Source organism: Jaculus jaculus, chromosome 1 (assembly GCF_020740685.1).
Source record: "Jaculus jaculus isolate mJacJac1 chromosome 1, mJacJac1.mat.Y.cur, whole genome shotgun sequence".
In the NCBI taxonomy this organism is placed as follows: Eukaryota; Metazoa; Chordata; class Mammalia; order Rodentia; family Dipodidae; genus Jaculus; species Jaculus jaculus.
Window position 1 is genome coordinate 266,113,112 of NC_059102.1, and position 17,635 is coordinate 266,130,746.

The following is a 17,635-nucleotide window of genomic DNA, read 5'->3' on the forward strand; positions in this document are numbered from 1 at the left end:
ACTGGATGAAAAGAACTGGATTAGATTCTAAAGAGCTCTGCCTGGGATCTCTAACCCCCGCTTCCTGCATCTTCCTGCGGTCCGCCTCACAACCCGCAGATGGGAAGCAACCCAATTTCCCACCTAGCTCCACCACCCCTGCCTAGCAGCGAGAAAGGAGGCAACTTGCTCTGGAGACAGCATTCTCCAGGCCCAGACATTCTTCACTGTCCATTTCAAGGCGCCGGAGCCTGTGCCGTATATAACCAAATACTGCACCCACAGCACTGGGTGGGCGGGCGGGTTGGGGTGGTGGCGGTGAGGGAGATAGGATAAGGAGGCTTCTACCTGTGTTTTATTCACAAGTCCAGTCTTGGGCACATCTAGTTTTAAAGCTGTAGCAAACTCACTCAGAAATTAGGCTTGACGCTTAATTTGGGGGAAGGAAGAGAGGTGGCCGCGGGCCCGGAGGAGGGGCACTTGGGCGCGGCTCCTCTGAGGATTACGGCGGAGGCCGTGGACCGCGGCTCCGCGGGCTGAGGCTGCAGCCATTGCACAGAAGAGCAGAAGAGCATCCCACATTCAACAGGAGGAACCCGCGGGAGAGCAGCTCCGACCCCCGAGCCGCAGCCCGTGTGCCCCGCGCCCCCACGCGCCATGGCCAAGGAAGGCGTGGAGAAGGCGGAAGAGACGGAGCAAATGATCGAGAAGGAAGCGAGCAAGGAGCCCGCGGAGGGCGGCAGCGGCGACTCGCACCGCCTCGGGGATGCCCAGGAGATGCGCGCCGTGGTGCTGGCTGGCTTCGGGGGGCTCAACAAGCTACGGCTGTCCAGGAAGGCCATGCCCGAGCCGCAGGAAGGCGAGCTCAAGATCCGCGTCAAAGCCTGGTCCAGTATCTGCGCTTTTCTAGCTTTCTGTCTTTGCGCGCTTGGCGCTCCGCGTGGGGGTGGGGGAGCCTCAGTGGGACCCTGCCCTGGTACCCGGCTCCGGCGGCGCTCTCACCGCGTCCTAGCCCGGCTCTTTGAGCCTCTCCAGCGGTTTGTGCCAGCCCATGCCGGGGAGATGCTCAGTGGTGGATCTCCCCAGGCCAGACGTAGGGTGATGGGGAGGATGGTGGCGCCCAGCACAAGGGGTCTACAAGGTAACCCTGTGTAGGTCTAGAAGGACAGCTCGGCAGCCAGCACGGGGGAAGGGGTGACTTGATGGATAACAAGAGTTTACAAACAATAATCGCTGTGTGCTAGATGAGAATTTGAGTTTTACGTATGCGATCCTACTTGATACTTTCTGGGAACCAGTGAGCTAGGTACTGGTCTTACTCTCCTTTACAGATGAGAAAACCGCGGTTCAGAGGAAATTTGTGATGTGCCCAGTGATTCAGCTGCCAAAATGTAGGGTGGCTGGGAATTGAAACTCCATCTTTTAACCTCTGGTTGTCCTGGCGGGGCTGGGGGGCCAGGAGCAGGGTTGCACCCGCCCTCCTGCATTTTTCCCTTCCCTTGACCTGGCTTGAAGAAAGGAACCGAACCGGGAAGAGACAGGGTTAGGTCCCCAGCATCTACGCTGGGCAAAGGATGAGGTCAGGGCTGTAGGCTACCTGCTTCTTCCCTCCCACTCCTGTGCTTCACTAACCAATCTCCTGCAGAACTCCTGAGCGCATCTCACAAACCCACTCTCTAAAAGCCCTCTATTCCCCATTCCTCCTGTGGAAACTTCCCCAGACCCATATCCAGCTGGGACTTCAAGCCTTTTGGTGCATGGGGACATGACACCATCATGATCACAGAGTTCAGGGGAAGTCTAATGGCAAAGTCCCAATGCCCCGTGGACCTGGGAAGCGTAAGGGGAACTGGCTGGATCTCAGAAGCCCCTAAGGCACACTGCTCCCTAAAGTAGCAGGCAGCTCGCATCTCTCCAGGATAGACTTAAAGTACAGGATACCCACAATCTGCAATCTGATCCAGTGTCAAGAGCAATGCAAAGGAGATTACCTCCTTGCACCCTCCATCACCCGGACAGCAGGCAGGCTTCATTGGCCAGATGGGGAGGCAGCTGGTGGGAGCAGTGGGCACTAGTCTCTGGCTAGCTCTTCGTATGTGAAGCTGGTCATGTTTGACTTGAAACACTGCTCTGAGGCATTTCTGAGGAATTGGAGGTACGGGAAGAGACTTCTGCCAATCTAAGAATTCTATACCATTCTTTCTATTAACTCTTACTAAGCCAAAGTGATTGGTCCCAGAAGGCAAAGCTTTTTTCTGTTCTTACTAATAAATCAGGAGAGAGCTTGGAGGAGAATGTGTTGATAGAAGAGCATTTGCCTTGTACAGTTAAAGCATTGTGTTAATAACTCTTCTTCCTCCAATAACCCATCAAAAATACTGTAAATATAGATGTGCATGCATATATGTACACACGTATACATATAATTGTATTTGTGCATGTGATTTATGGCCCTTCATTCAACTTGAGGGTTGAGTTCTAGATTCCAGTGTCAGAGAAGGAAATATTATAGATACTTCTTAAAGAAAGGGTTGTATTTTCAGTGCAAATGGATCTATTATCCAACTTCTGCATTCAGTAGACTCCTGCTAAGTGCATAAATGCTTATAAGAGCTGGAACATCTTGAAATAATGTCAAGATGAAGGCAGTGAAGTTGATTTTCAGAGCTAGACACAAAAATCTATCCTTTAACACACACACACACACACAAACACACACACACACACACACACACACACACACACAAACACACACACACATTACAGATCCCCCACCTGTTCAGAAAGTTACACAGGCATGGACTACACTTGGAATACAGCATTGCAAATGGTCCCCAATTGATTGTTCCCTTCATCAAGCTGGTGAAAGAGTTAATCAGTTTGCAAGCAGGATTGGAATAGCTTGTGGAAAGAGCCCGCTGGGCCTCTCCTCCAGTAGGCTAGGATCGGCTAGCCAATGAGGTTCATTGAGTGTGAGTTTCAGCCTTGACATCCAACATGACTTATTCTGGGTTTTTATGAATCAAATGAGGCCTCATGGCTGAAGGCCTCTTTTTATCTGCTCCTGTTTCTAATGGGAACCTTTTATTATAAAACAGGATATGCTTTATCTTTAGGCAAAAAGTGTAGTACTTTGAGTTAGAAGTATTCAGACCTGGGAGTCTGTGGAGAGTGCAATAAACTGAACAGAGATAGAAGAGAAGTGGAAGGAAGGCACACACGTTCTATCTCATGGACTGATGAGGCAGGAATTCTCTAAAAATATTTTTATTTATTTAGGCTGGAGAGATGGCTTAACAGTTAAGGTGCTTACCTGTAGAGCCAAAGGACCTAGGTTCGATTCCCCAAGACCCATGTAAGCCAAATGCACAAGGGGGCACACATGTCTGGAGTATGTTTGCAGTGGCTGGAGGCCCTGGCAAGCCCATTCTCTTTCTTTCCCTCTCTCTCCTTCTCTCTTTCCCTTTTCTCTCTCAAATAAATAAATAAAATATTTAAAATAGAGAGAGACAGAAATTGGGGGATTAAACCTAGGTCCTTAGGCTTTGCATGCAAATGCCTAAACTACTGAGCCATTCCTCCAGTTCAGGAAATTTTTAATATAGAACAAATTGGGGCTTGGGGACATTGAATGGCTTGCCAAAAATGTCACACAAATGGAGTTAGGATTTGTACTTTTCTCCTTAAAGCTCTATTATTTTCCTTTTATTCCATTTTGTCTCCCTTGGAAAGCCACAAGAAATGTGATTTGACTCTCTGAATCTTGGTTTCTTCCTTTGTTGTTTTTGTGCATGGCTATGGGGACATTCTTTGGTTATTCCCAAAGCAATATGGCTTTTCCCAGAAAGGACAGCCATGTTCAAATGCAGCTACAAAAGAGCTACTGCTGGGAATAAAGGGATAAAGGGACTGAAATAAGTCTCCTATCTAATGAATATCAACTAAAGGGGGCTCCATTATTCATTGACAGGCTGACACAGGGGATTAAGTCGCCAAGTAGAGAAAGTGAGTGACCTTTGAAGAAAGATAGACCTGAGGGTCAGCTTGGGCCGTGTCTCTTCTAATATACATGACCTTGATGGGCATGTCTTTCTTTCTCCAAGTTTCTTGGCTTTTGTTTGCAAAGTGGGGACAGCAAGATGATCCTTCTGGATCAAGAGAATCAGAAGAATGCAGGAACAGACCCACTATCTACACACAATAAGCAGCAGTTGTTGCCTCTGTGACTCTTATCATTTCTACTATATATGTAACATGCTCATTGGTGACACCTTGGAGATTGTGGTGTGTGTGTGTATGAATGTTCACATACATGTGGGTATACTTGTGTATTCAGGTGTGTGAGTGTGGAGGCCAGAGGTTGACTTTGAATATCTCCCTATGTTGCTCTTTACCTTATTTATTGAGACAAAATCTCTCACTGAATAAAGAGCTCACTGATTTGGCTAGCTTGTTCTGGGGTCTATCTCTGCCTCTGGAATTATAGGCTGACAAGCACACATCTACATACCCAGCATTGACATGGGTGCTTGAGATGCAAACTCAGCCCCTCATGCTTGTGTGGCAAGTACTTTTACTGACTGGGTCATTGTCCCAGCCTCAGTTTGTTTTATTGTACTGCCTGGAGGATATCATTAAATCTCATTTACACCATATAACTAATATCATGTAGCAAATGCTTACTCAGGAATTGGTAGACATGAGTCCCAGCTCTTTTCCTCGCTAACTGTAGGCCATAGGTCCAGCTCTTTGAAGCCTAGAACAGTGAGTCATTATCCAATAGTTTATTGAAGGAGTGCGTTCAAGACACAGGCAGCAAGGAAAACGGGGTAGGACAGAAGAGAGTGCTCAGGAATGGCATGATCCCACTGCAGTCAGTCTCACCTAGTAGCAAGATTAGCCAATGGGACCATGACTGGCTGGAGCCATTTTTTATCCTAGTTGGTCTCTTTCCAGCATGCAGTTTCATGCAGCTTCTCATTATAAATCCTCAGAACTCCTCAAGATACTAAAAGTCCTTCCTCCACCACTTTTGCTTTACTGGACTATTGTGAACATTGAAAACTTAAACACAAGATGTCCCAAACAGCACAGTATTAAACTGTCACTAATAAGGTTGATACAATGAAAAATGGCCAATGACATACTTGCCTGTATTCAAATAAGGAAGTGATGCCCATGTGTCATTGGCTGGAGTCACTGAGGTCTCTCAAGAAGAGGTGCTTATGTTTGATCTGGTACAGTTCTCCAGGGAAGGGGAAAGCTATGAGCCATGAGCAGCCAACATCCCAGTATGTGGGGAAGAGTGCATGACCAAGAAGGGATCTCAGCAAGGCACAATGACGTTCTCTGGTTGCTTAACTCCTCTGAACATGAATTTTCTTATATATAAATGGAGATGACAGCAATGCCTCCTTTCTTAGGGCTATTAACTGAAGTTAAAATGAATTGCAAGATACAAGACCTTTATCATAAAGACTGGTACATAGTTGATGGTTTATAAAGGATATCATTATCTAAACTATTGTTCTTGGTTGCCATAGATACATTGTATGGTTTTATTCAAATTGGAATACTTTTGAAAGTGAAAGTGGCATGTGGTAACAATTCTGACATATCAGAGACCAATGGTATTTGCCCTAGGCAAACCAGAGTGTGTGGTCCCACCCCCCAACTGATCAGGTTCAGATCTATACTTTGTCAGCATCAGTATCCTGTCTCTTGGATAGAAGCTGAAAAGACTTTTGGCTGGCTAAGGGTCTCCAGGTTGGGCTTTAGGAATGTATTTAAGTGGCCATTAACAAGCCTTGTCTAGTTTGTGGCTCAAATTGGCTTGTGGCAGAAAGGCACTAATGGATTGGGGACATTTATTTTTCCCAGAGTGATTTACAATGAGAGGTCATATGAAACTGCTGGAAAGAGACCAACTAGATGAAAAATGGCTCCAGCCAGTCATGGCCCCATTGGCTAATCTGAAAATGGGCTGAGGGCAGGCCACACCAGAAGCAAGCCAGCAGATGGGTTGAATTCTGATATGTCACTTGGACACATTGGTGACTGGGGGAAAGTGAATATTTTGGGGCAGTTGTTTTAAGCCAGGAACTGAGTTGCACATACAAATGCTCTTCCATCCCGATGGCAAGTCAACCAGGTCAGTGTTACTGACTGTGATTTAAAGAGGAGCTCTCAGGGTCTCAGACTTCCAAACAGAAGAGCAATGTCGAAATCTAATTCCATCTTGCTCTTGGATTCTACAAATCTAGGAGCCAGAGAATATCAAGGCAAGTAATAAAGACACAATAATATAGAGCAAGAAAGATACAGAGTGAAAGACTGAGAGATGACAAGAGACCAAGAAGCAAAGAGGCAGACAAACCCAGCAGTGGTAATATAGCAAAAGAACCATGAATACATTTCATAGATTTGAAGGAGCTGATATGATTCAAGATTGTAAAACTGCACCTATCTGTCTTCCTGCTTACTAAAGCTCTCGTGTTCCTGTACCACATCCATTTCCCCTGTACTTCTGAGGTATGGCATGCCTTAGGAATGGGTCGCTGTGACTTGATCCAAGCCACCCAGGCTGATTAAACATAATCACCACTCCTTGGAGCCACTCAAGATACTGGAGGTCCCTCTTCTGCCTCCTTTGCTTGACTGAACTATTGCAAATGCTAACAACTTGAACACAACATGTCCCAAGCCACTTGACATTAACTTGTCACCATAAAGTTCAATGGCAGCATTGCTTATAAAATGGGAAATTGCTCAAAGAAACTCTGATACCTAAGCCATGTGCCATTGTGACATGGAGATTGGACTAAAGTGGTCTGAATCACTCTGTGTTGGGTGAAAGTAGCAGAATTTGACAAGAGAATGTGACTATGTGCTGTGTCATAATGGAGGCCCATATGGTTATGTGCCCAGGCAACTGCTGGATCAGGGGTCATTCTTGTTTACTGAAGTTTTCCCTTTCCTGATAGCTGTATTCCTGCTGATGAGGTCTGAGGATGGTGATGACTGCTTTTTACCCAGAAAGGCGGTGAACATTCTTTGGACTTAATTTGTTTTGAGACAAGGAACCCTTACTGGCCTAGAACTCTTAGTTGTTTCTGTTTTAGCCTATCATGGATGAGGATTTTCTGTTTCAGCCTCTCAAGCACATGCCATATGGACATTCTTTATTCTCAGCAACATAGAAAGGAAACAGAATCACTGTGTATCAATTGGCATTTCATGTCACTATGACCTGACAGAATCAATGTGAGGGATGAGAGGTGTAGTCTGGCTCACAGTTCATAGAGAGCTGTCCATCATGTCAAGGAAGGTGTGACAGTTGGAGAGGCTCAGTTCATGGTGGTGGGACTGTGAGGCTGTTTCTTGTTCATATCTTGGTGGATCAGGAAGTAGAAAGCTTGAGCTGGAAACAGTGCTGGCCTCTCAAAGTCCTGCTCTCAGTGACCCAACCTGGCCTCACATGACTCCCACCTTTAAAGTTCCACAACTTCCAAAAGACAGTTCTGCCATCTAGGGATCTTGAATTTAAACACAAGAACCTGTGGGAGACATTTCACATTCAAATCACAACACAGTGGCTCTTTTTATTTTTGATAGAGAAGAAGAAGTGTGTCTTAATCCTATAACTAGAACCAATTATTTATATAGAGCGATCTTGTCCCTATAAAAGTATTTTGATTTCACTTCAAAAGAGAAGTCTGTCTTTTCTTTCCTTTCTCTGTCCATCCTCCCTCATCTGTATCTCTACATAATCCTGTCTTCCTCACATTTTTCTATTATGATGCCTACAAAAAATAATGGCTGCCAAAGATTAACCCCAATAAGAAATGCAATAATTGGAAAATTTTACAGTGGAGGGGAGACAAGGGTGAGAAATTAAAATTAATTGTAATAATATTTTATGTGGAACAGATTCATTCAAGTGGAAATAATTTTAGTGCAATAAAAACAAAGTAAATTGCAAATAGCTTAACAGTGCAATTTAGAAAATTTTAATTTGCTAACAATCACTAATGTCCTAAATCTGATTACTTTTCCATAGTAAATATGTCCTCAAAACTTGTGGAAGTCAAAGTTGTGGAATTAAAATAACCTGGCATCCAGAGAAAGTGCCTAAAGAAAGCAGGAATGGAGGCAGACATGTCCACTAAGAAAAAGCTTATTCTGAGCTCAGATTGTAGCTCAGTCATCAAACACTTGTTTAGCATGTGCAAAGCTCTCGGTTCAAAAGGATAAAACAGTAGTTCATCCATTTAGCCTGTGGAAAGTATGTGTGGAGATGGTTGGTCTGCCCTCTGGAAGGAAAGCAGAAGGTGGGCCAGAAGCTGATTTTAGGAAGTACCTGGATTGTGTTTACAAGCAGCCATAGGTTAGAATTTTGCCTTTCTTGCTGCTGTTCATCCAGGTGTGTTGGAGCATGTTACTTAGCTCTTGTGTTATCCCACCCTCCAATACCAGCATTTCTCCAGCAACAAAACCCATGATGCACACTACCTCTGCATTTGGTCACAAGGTGGACAGCACAGGAATTACCATCCTTATTTTCTAGGAGAGGAAACAGGAGTTCCAAAGTTAGGTTGAGATTATGAGAAGGTTGTGAGCCTAACTCTGCCTCACTCAGTTATTTGATCTTAAGCAAACCACATGTTTAATTTAATTCACCCTGGTAATAATGTCCATTTTTAGGTATTATAAAGGTTGGCTGAATGGAAGCCTGATAATGCTGTGCACAAGACAGATTCTCAACGAGGGTCACAGTCCTTTTTAAGTTACTCAGGCTGCAAAAGATGAACCCAAGACTTGAACTGGTGCCTCCTGGTTCTAAATATTTCTCACAACCATAATGGCCACAAGGATCAGATTGCTGGCTTTGAGTCTTACTCCTAAAATTAGAAATAGATTTGGACCAATTTATTGCCACCACCATACCGGCCCTTTGCATAGCCACTGTCGGGTGGCAACAAGAATTTATCTGACAGCTGAAGATGAAGACAGATCATCCTTGGGAGTATGGCTCACTGCATTGAAAAGATCACAAACCCTATAACCTTTGGGTCCATTGCTGACATTCAACACTGTCAACAATACTCACAGGCATGGAGAAATCACACTCCCATGGCCTCAACTTCTTTGTACTTCTCTCTCCTAAAGTGGATTCTTTTTGACATCTTGGCATTTGTAATAGAAGAAAAAGTTTAATTGGAAGCCAGAAGTGACCCTTCATAGGAAAGGGCAGCAGGAATATAATCTCAAATTAGTTTTACTCCTCTGTGTGAGCTCATACAGGATATTGGTTGGAGTCATGGTACTGAAGTGAATGAGTTTTATATTTGAAGGCCCAAGAGACAGCAGAGATGCTACACTAAGGGAATCCGGGTTATCTTTGGGTGGGATCTTTTCTTACAGGAGTGTGCATTCAGCTTCTGTTTGTAATCTCTTTTTGTTAGTGACCTCTGACTCTTCAGCAAGCTTCCCCTTTAGCATTATCCAGATAGAACCAAGAAAACTCCCTTGGAGAGCTAAAGCATTGGGTCTTGTTACCCTTGGCAGCTCAAAACAATTGTTGTCCTCAGAGATCAATACAAGATAATTATCTCGCCAGGCGTGGTGGCACATACTTTTAATCCCAGCACTCGGGAGGCAGAGGTAGGAGGATTGCTGTGAGTTCAAGGTCACCCTGAGATGACAGAGTGAATTCCAGGTCATCCTGAACCAGTGTGAAACCCTACCATTGAAAAACCAAAAAAAAAAAAAAAAGATAATTATCCCCTGTGCAGGTAGCGATAGAGTCCTCTCTTGGCGTGCCGCCATCTGTACACCCAAATGGTTCAAAATATTTTCAGTTACAAAATAGTCCATTCGTAGTGAGATGGACCTGGATGCAAATCCTTCTTCTAATTATTTTAGCAACTAGTATATCCCCCCCAAAATTAATTGCTCCCTTAAAGCCTCAATTTGCTTATTTACAATATGAGCATAATTGTATCTAGAGGCTAACATTTTGTGCAGGATTAAAATAAACATTGCATCCAAAATACCTAACCCAGATGATGACTTTTAATATTTGTTTGATAAATTAATTCTTCACCACATACTGTGTGTCGGAAAAGCATTATTGATGGGGAGGAAGATGTAAAGACTTATAACATTAGAAAGCGCTCCTCCCCTACTCTTCACAAAAGTTACTGTTTGCATGTGGTGCTCGCAATATAACCCACAGCTTTGTATTTGGTAGGCAAGTGCATACTCTACCACTACATCCTCAGTCCTTAATAAAGTTTTCTGAATGGAGTGCATGATTCATGCCTCACATGTTTCCTCCAAAGGGTATAATATCCTAGCATCAAAAGTAGATCAGACAGGACTGAGAAGGTGGTTCAGCAGGTAAAATGCTTGCTGTACAAGCATAAGGACCTGAGTTTGGATCCCCAACACCCACATAAATGCCAGGTGTAGAAGTGTGCACTTGTAATCCCAGCACTGGCGGGGAAGAGACAGGAGAATCCCTTGAGCTTGTTGGTCAGCTAGTCTAGCCCAGTTGGTAAGCTCTGAGCTCAGTGAGAACCTGTCTCAATAAATAAGGTTGAAGCAAATATATTAGGACACTCAATGCTGACCTTTGGCTTTCACACACATGCACATTTATCTCGCACATAGGAATATACATACATACACACCACACACACATACACAAGCAAAAAGTAGCACAGGTAGTATGCACCAAGATTAATTCCTGAAGGAGCACCGAAGGAAGTGGAAGCAAGATGTATTATGCTCCTACTGTGCTCCAGGACCTGGGCCAGACTTAGAACCCTGCAAAGGGAGAAGCAGTCTGTTCCTCCTTGACTTTCTCCTATTTCATTCATGCTAACCAGCATGATACATGAGTCTCTGAGCTTCTAGACTCTCTCATCTTCTCCTTCTCTCCACTTCCATCCTCTCTCTTCTGAGGAACTAGCTCGGGCATTTCTTGGGCAGTGAAAATTCTTTTTGACATGAAGAAAGGTTGCAGCATTTAGTTCCAACTACCTTTTATAATTTTAGCAAGCCCAATTCATTTTCTAACAATTTTTATATAGCAAGAAAGGAATCTGATATTTATTTATTTATTTATTGTTTTTCTGAAGCAGGGTCTCACTCTAGCCCAAGCTGACACTGAACTCACAGTGATCCTCTTATCTCTGCCTCTTGAGTGCTGGGATAAAAGGCATGCACCACCACACCCAGCTGTGATTGCTTATTTGAAAATTACATACCATCCTTGAGAGATGACTCTCACCTCACCTCAAAGGAATAAGGAGCTAAGATGTCCACGTTTATGTATCTTTGCCAGATTCTCTGTTATACTGACTTGGATGAATAAGTCCATATGATTGGCAGCCCACCAGGAAACATGAAGCCCACACACTCAAAAATGAGCAGAAGGTAGTGACCAGAATATGAGGATAACAAACACACTGAATTGATGACAATGTCAGACATTATGGGCAAATAAAAGATGCCAGTTTCATTTTTCTGTTCTTTGTCTTCTTTTTTCTTTCTCTCACTTCTCTTTCTCATTTTTTTTTTTTGTTTTGTTTTAGAGGAAGAGGTAGGTTCTCAGGAATTTGTAAGACTGGCCTTGAACTGTCCATTAAACCAAGGCTGGCCTCAAACTTCAGCCTCTTAAGTGTTGGAATTTTAGGCATGTGCCACAATAACTGGCTAGAAGATACTTTTTAGAAAAACAGAAAGTTCAGCTACTGGCCTGGAAAAGGCATCCCCATTCCATATATTGTGACCTTACATTTCTCAGGGCAAAGTTATTAAATCTTACCAATAACGTAGATAATAATTTTAACTTTGAAGCCCGTAGCCGTTTACATCTTTTGGTAACCTTGAAATTCTAAGAACTTTGTCTGCTATTGATTACCTTTTGACCACTAAGCATGGTGCTTGGTTAACACTAGATAATATGTATTTGTAGGATGAATAATTAAATAAATGATTCACTTTTTCCAAATAGTAAGTATAGCCTGCCTAATATAGCCAGTGGTCATTCTAGGGGAGTGTGGCTTCAAGCCCCTGTCCGTCATCAATTTTTTTCAACAAGAAACTTAAGTATATTTAGCATTTTTCAAATAGGAAACCCAATTTCAAAAACCCAAATCTCTGCTGGGTCTTTGAGTGAGGACCTGTGAAAACTCCAGAGTCTTTTGTTTCTCCTTCACACACTCTTTTCTATTGAAGCCAGATAATCACTTTGCTATTCTCTGATAACTACCTTCCTGAGGCTGTAAGATGTGGGGCTCTGACTTGTGAAGACCCTCTGTCATTTTCTCCCTCCAGAACTCTGGTTCTAGCATGTGTTGGAGGCCAGGCCTCTTGGGGAGAAGAACCTTCACTCAGGCACTCCTGTGACACCTGTGCACCCATAGCTTCATATGTTCACACACTTGAAGGCTAACAGAGATTTAAAACAAGCCATATTTCTGACTCAGGACCCACTTCCTTTATAGGCATCAGGCCTCCACCCTTTAACCCCTAGACAAGTTGGAAGGATTCCCTAGGGGGTGTTGCTTGGATGCTCATGAAGGCAGTTCACTGGGTCCCCTTTTGAGCGTGGCCTTTTCCTGTTGCCTTGTTTTAGTCCCCTTGACACACAGGAAGCCACTCTGATTATGGCCCCATTTTTTTCTCCACTGCCAGTGGAGTCAGATTCCCTGTGTTTAGGGTTAATATAAGGACATTCTTATTATTTACTATACCCTAATTATCATAATAGCCCTCATAGAATCCTTTGTTTGTGCTTCAACAATATATTCAGTCTTCTTTTGGGATCTCTATGATAACAGGAATGTTACAGACAAGGAAGCAGAGCCAGAGATATGGAGCAACTTGCTCCAAATCACATACCTAATTAGAGAGCTGGAATTTGGGACAGAATGTGTCTCTCCAGAGTTCATCCATTCCCTCCTTAAACACCTATTTTCTCTGTTCTGTCTTAGACCTAAGCCCCTGGAGTGGGAAGGTAGCTTGAATGGTGACAAATGGCACAGAGAATTTACTTTTTTTTTTACATCTTCCCTTAGGGTAAGGTTTGTTGTTCTCAGAAAACATAGCTGTTCTGCAGCCAATAGATGCATAGTGCACAGTCCGTAGCTCAGGTGATTTGAACCTAATGATTCTTGTAAATCTGATGAGACCGTTAGACTACCCTCTCCTCCCAATATGATCACTCATGCATCTTTGGTGGAAAAAGTAAAGCATCCCTGGAGTAGAATCAGAAAGGATTGCTTTTTCATTTATCTATGCTATACGTAGTTCAATCAGCTAATGGAAAACTATTAAGCCCACCACTCGTGATTGGTCTGAATGATTTTGTAATTGGATTCCTTTTATCCTCCCAGATAAACTCACTAAAATTGTTTCATGTTGGGACCTTGTAATAAACTCTGACTCAACCTTTTGCAGTCAGAACCAGAGATGTGCAGTGTAGACATTAATGGAACCCCCTTCCTGAAACAGTGTCTTCAGAGAGCTGGTGCCTCCAGGACTGCATAGAAATAAATAGAAAAGGACATTACCATCTCCTTGCCTCCTCTTAGCCTCAAGGTCTCTGTCCTCAGCCAACAGAACTTTTGGGAGAGGAGACTCCATTTCTTCCTTGTGCAATATTCTTTCCTTTTCCTAGTCACCTTCCTTCCTTCATTTCCTTAACATGGCTGTGCCTGCTCACTCTTAAATAGAGACGCAACTCCAAAATTAACTGAAAAGCTGTGTCAAACTACAGAGGCCCTGAGAAAACATGAAAGCTAGACCTATTAGTGCTGCAGAGAAAATGTCTCAAAAATATGTTTTATGAGCTGGGAAGATGGCCCAGTGGTTAAAAGTGCTTGCTGTGCAAGCCTGATGACTAGAGTTAGCATCCCCAGCCAGATGAAAGTAGTACAGGCTTTTGTAATCCCAACAGCAATGAAAATTGAGTTAGAAGAGTCCCAGAGCTCATGGGTCAGATAGTCTGATGTCTGCAGCAGTGGGACTGAGCAGTGGGGGGGAGACTGTCTCCTGTCTCAAACAAGATGGAAGGCAAAGACCGACACCCCAAGGCTGCCTCTGAATTCCCCCATATGTGCCATGGCATTCACATGCCCTTACACACACACACACACACACACACACACACACACACACACACACACACAGAGAGAGAGAGAGAGAGAGAGGATATTTTGTTTTCCTACTCTTATCCCCCAATGACTTCTATGTTCTCCAAACTGCTCTTCAAACTCTCCCAGACTTTGAACCTTGTTCTGAATCTCTCTGTTCTTTCACATATATCTTCTTATTCACTCCTTGCAATTATCTTTTATATCTTCCAAGGATAAATCTGCACTCATTCCAAAGAGCCTCCATCTAGCAAATCTCTGATATTCTTGATTCTTCCCTTTGCTGCTCTACCCATGTACACACAGGCTGCTAGCCAAGCAGAGCCAAGGGATAATTCCTTTAACAAAAAGGAAGCAAAGAGTTCACATCACTGACAGTTCCTCTTTTCAGTAGAAGAATCACTCTTTGTTTTTGATTGGCCCTGAGCTAAGCATTCAACATTTTTGAAAGACAGAGTTCTGAAATTGCTCATAATTAATAGGAAAGACAGGAAGTTAGTGCTTTTACTGCCAACTCTTTTTTGAGCTAATGATACTTAAATGTTAATTAACCAAAACTTGAAATCCAGTTCAAACCATAATACTTATGTTTTGAACCTGAGCTGTCTCCCACAGGTACGTGTATTGAATTCCTGGTCCCCTGCTACTGGCGCTGTTTTGGGAGGCTATGGAAACACTAGATGGTGGGGTCTAGTTGGAGAAAGTAAGTCTCTGGAGCTTAGTCTCACAGGATATACCTGCTGCCATTCCCTTCCACACTCTGCTTCTTGTCTGCCACAATGTGAACGTTCTCCTCCACATGCTTTCTGCCACATTATTCTGCTTCACCACGTGCCCAGAATCAATGGAGCCAAGAGCAAGGGACTTAAACCCTTTAAACTATGAGCCAAAATAAATAATCCTTCCTCTTAAGTTGTTTCTGTCAGGTATTTGACCACAGCTATAAGAAAAGTAGCATACGCTCACAGTATCCACATTTGATGTGCTTAGTAACTACACATGCCCAATGGCTAGAGTATTTGATTGCATAAGGGTCATCTCCACCATCATAGATGTTCTGTTAAATATTGCTGTTCCAGTTGGTACCCCTTTTCCTTTACTCTATTATAACAGCAATTTTACTACATGTTTTACTACATGTTTAGCAGTGTCTTAGGAAATAACTAACATCACGGAAAAATGGATGGTTTCTCTGTGAATATTTTGCACCCTGTGTGACTCCATGGAGAAATCAAGCTAAAGTCACTTGGAACTGTTTCCTCCTCCATGGAGAAGTGGGTTTGGACTGGAGAGTTTGTAGACAATTAGCAAAGGACATGCACATTCCTAAGTGACACTTTCCTCTGAGAAGCACCCTGTTCTCATGAAGTAAGTTAATAGCTATTGTCTCTGTGCTAACCATGACCCTTGAACGGCCACCTCTTGTGGAATTGTCATACTGTGTAGTCATTTATTTGCTGAGCTCTGAACTTCATGGAAGCTCAGATGTCATTATCAGTGTTGTAACATGATTGCCTTGCCAAGCCCCAAAACACAGAGGGTCTGCTGGATTTAAATTGGATGAGAGTAAATGTTCTATGCAACCAGTTGCCGCCAAGTGCCTGTCTGAGGTTGATGCGTTGGTCAACATCAAACATGGAGCATAGAGATGTTAACCTTTTCAGGATTTATCAGAAGAATAAATACCTCCTGCTACTCCCTAGGAGGGACTGAGAAGATAAATAATGCCAGGTCCCTAAACAAAAAGAGTTAGAAAAGAGGTTGTTTGTACTGTGCCTTTCTGTTTCTGTTGAAAACTGTCTCTGGGAATTCACATTTCAGTATATTTCCTTGGCCATTTTGTTCCATGTTAGAAATACTACTGAAGTGTGCTTTGAATACTAATTAGGACTTATGATCTGAATATATTTCCGTTCTCAGACACAGTAGCAATCAAAACCTTGTACAATAATATCCTGAGCTATATAGCCCTCATCATCATTGCATATGCTGTGGAGAAAGGCATCTGGATAGGACAGCAATCGTATCGCTTACTTTGTAAGAAAGTGGTACACCATGCAAAATCATCAGACGAACCAGAGAACCGCATATGTATCTCATGCATGCGGGTGCTTTGTTATTTTAGAATGTGGATAGAGGACCTGGGGAGATGGCTTAGTCAGTAAACTGCTTGCCATGCAGACATGACTGCCTGAGTTCAGATCCCTATCTTCCATGTGAAAGACCAGTGTGATAGTGTTCCTGCAATCCTAGTACTGTGGAGACAGGGACAAGAGGATCCCTGGCGCTGGCTGGCTAGCTAGTCTAGTCAACGTGAGGAGGCCAAGTTTCAATGAAAAAGCTTGTCTTAAAAAATTAGGTGGAAAACAATTAAGGAAGACACTGATGTCGACCTCTAGCCTCTGCACACTTAACATCACACATGTGCTCACACCCAAATGAACATACATGCACACCACACATACATGCAAAAAAAAAAAAAAAATCTGTGCTTAGAAAGGCTGGGCAGAGGGCTGGAGAGATGGCTTAGCGGTTAAGCGCTTGCCTGTGAAGCCTAAGGACCCCGGTTCGAGGCTCGGTTCCCCAGATCCCACGTTAGCCAGATGCACAAGGGGGCGCACGCATCTGGAGTTCGTTTGCAGAGGCTGGAAGCCCTGGCGCGCCCATTCTCTCTCTCTCCCTCTATCTGTCTTTCTCTCTGTGTCTGTCGCTCTCAAATAAATAAATAAATTAAAAAAAAAATTTTTTTTTTTAAAAAAAAGAAAGGCTGGGCAGAGTTATGTGAACCCAGACCCCAAGGGGTTTGTTGTTAAGGGCAATGAGGAGAAGGTACATGGGATACCTGAAACCTACTCTTTCTGCACACTATTGAGCATAAGGGGCTTCTCTAGCCTATGGTCAACACAGGACAATTGTGGCTGTCATCACATAAGATGTCATTTGAGATTTGTATAAAAGATGTCCTTGATTTGGACTCTATTTTTCTTCCAGAGCTAAGTATTCTGTCTTGAGATATCAAAACGGGTACTTAAATAAGTCAAAAAGGAAAAAAAAAAAAAAGATGCGAACAAGCTTTTCTGAGATCAATCAATGCCTATTTTCCTAAGCATTTTCATGTTATCAGTTGGGAGTAAGAAAAAGAAACCAAAATTTCAGTTCTTAGTAAATGAGGAAATGAATCAAACATCTGCTTCTTTGACCCCATGTGGATTGGAGTTAAATGCTTTGATGAACATATTAGCAGCAAGACAAGACCAGAATAAAGAATTGCTCCCCCTGGCTGCTTTTGCTCAGACGAAGCCTCACATTAGGTTGACTTTGTCCTTCTCAGAGTGAGAGAGAACCCACAGATAACAGGGGCTCTCAATAGCCACCAGGCAGAGAGCTGGTGGTAACTTTCCTGATGCCTCACTTCTATAGCATTTTGTGACCTCAGCTTCCCACAGACATGTGAGAAGCCTGGAACCAGTATTTTACGTAGATTCTTCCCC

General features: G+C 43.4%; 1 protein-coding gene across 1 annotated transcript in view; it reads left to right on the plus strand.

The window, feature by feature from the left end:
* Positions 1 to 336: 336 nt before the first annotated feature.
* Positions 337 to 17,635, plus strand: part of Vat1l (vesicle amine transport 1 like) — a 209,189-nt gene continuing 191,890 nt past the window's right edge. The window contains exon 1 of the mRNA XM_004659597.2: positions 337 to 866. Within this exon, the coding sequence (XP_004659654.1) occupies positions 637 to 866 (230 nt within the window). The 5' untranslated portion in view covers positions 337 to 636. The remainder of the gene's footprint in view (positions 867 to 17,635) is intronic.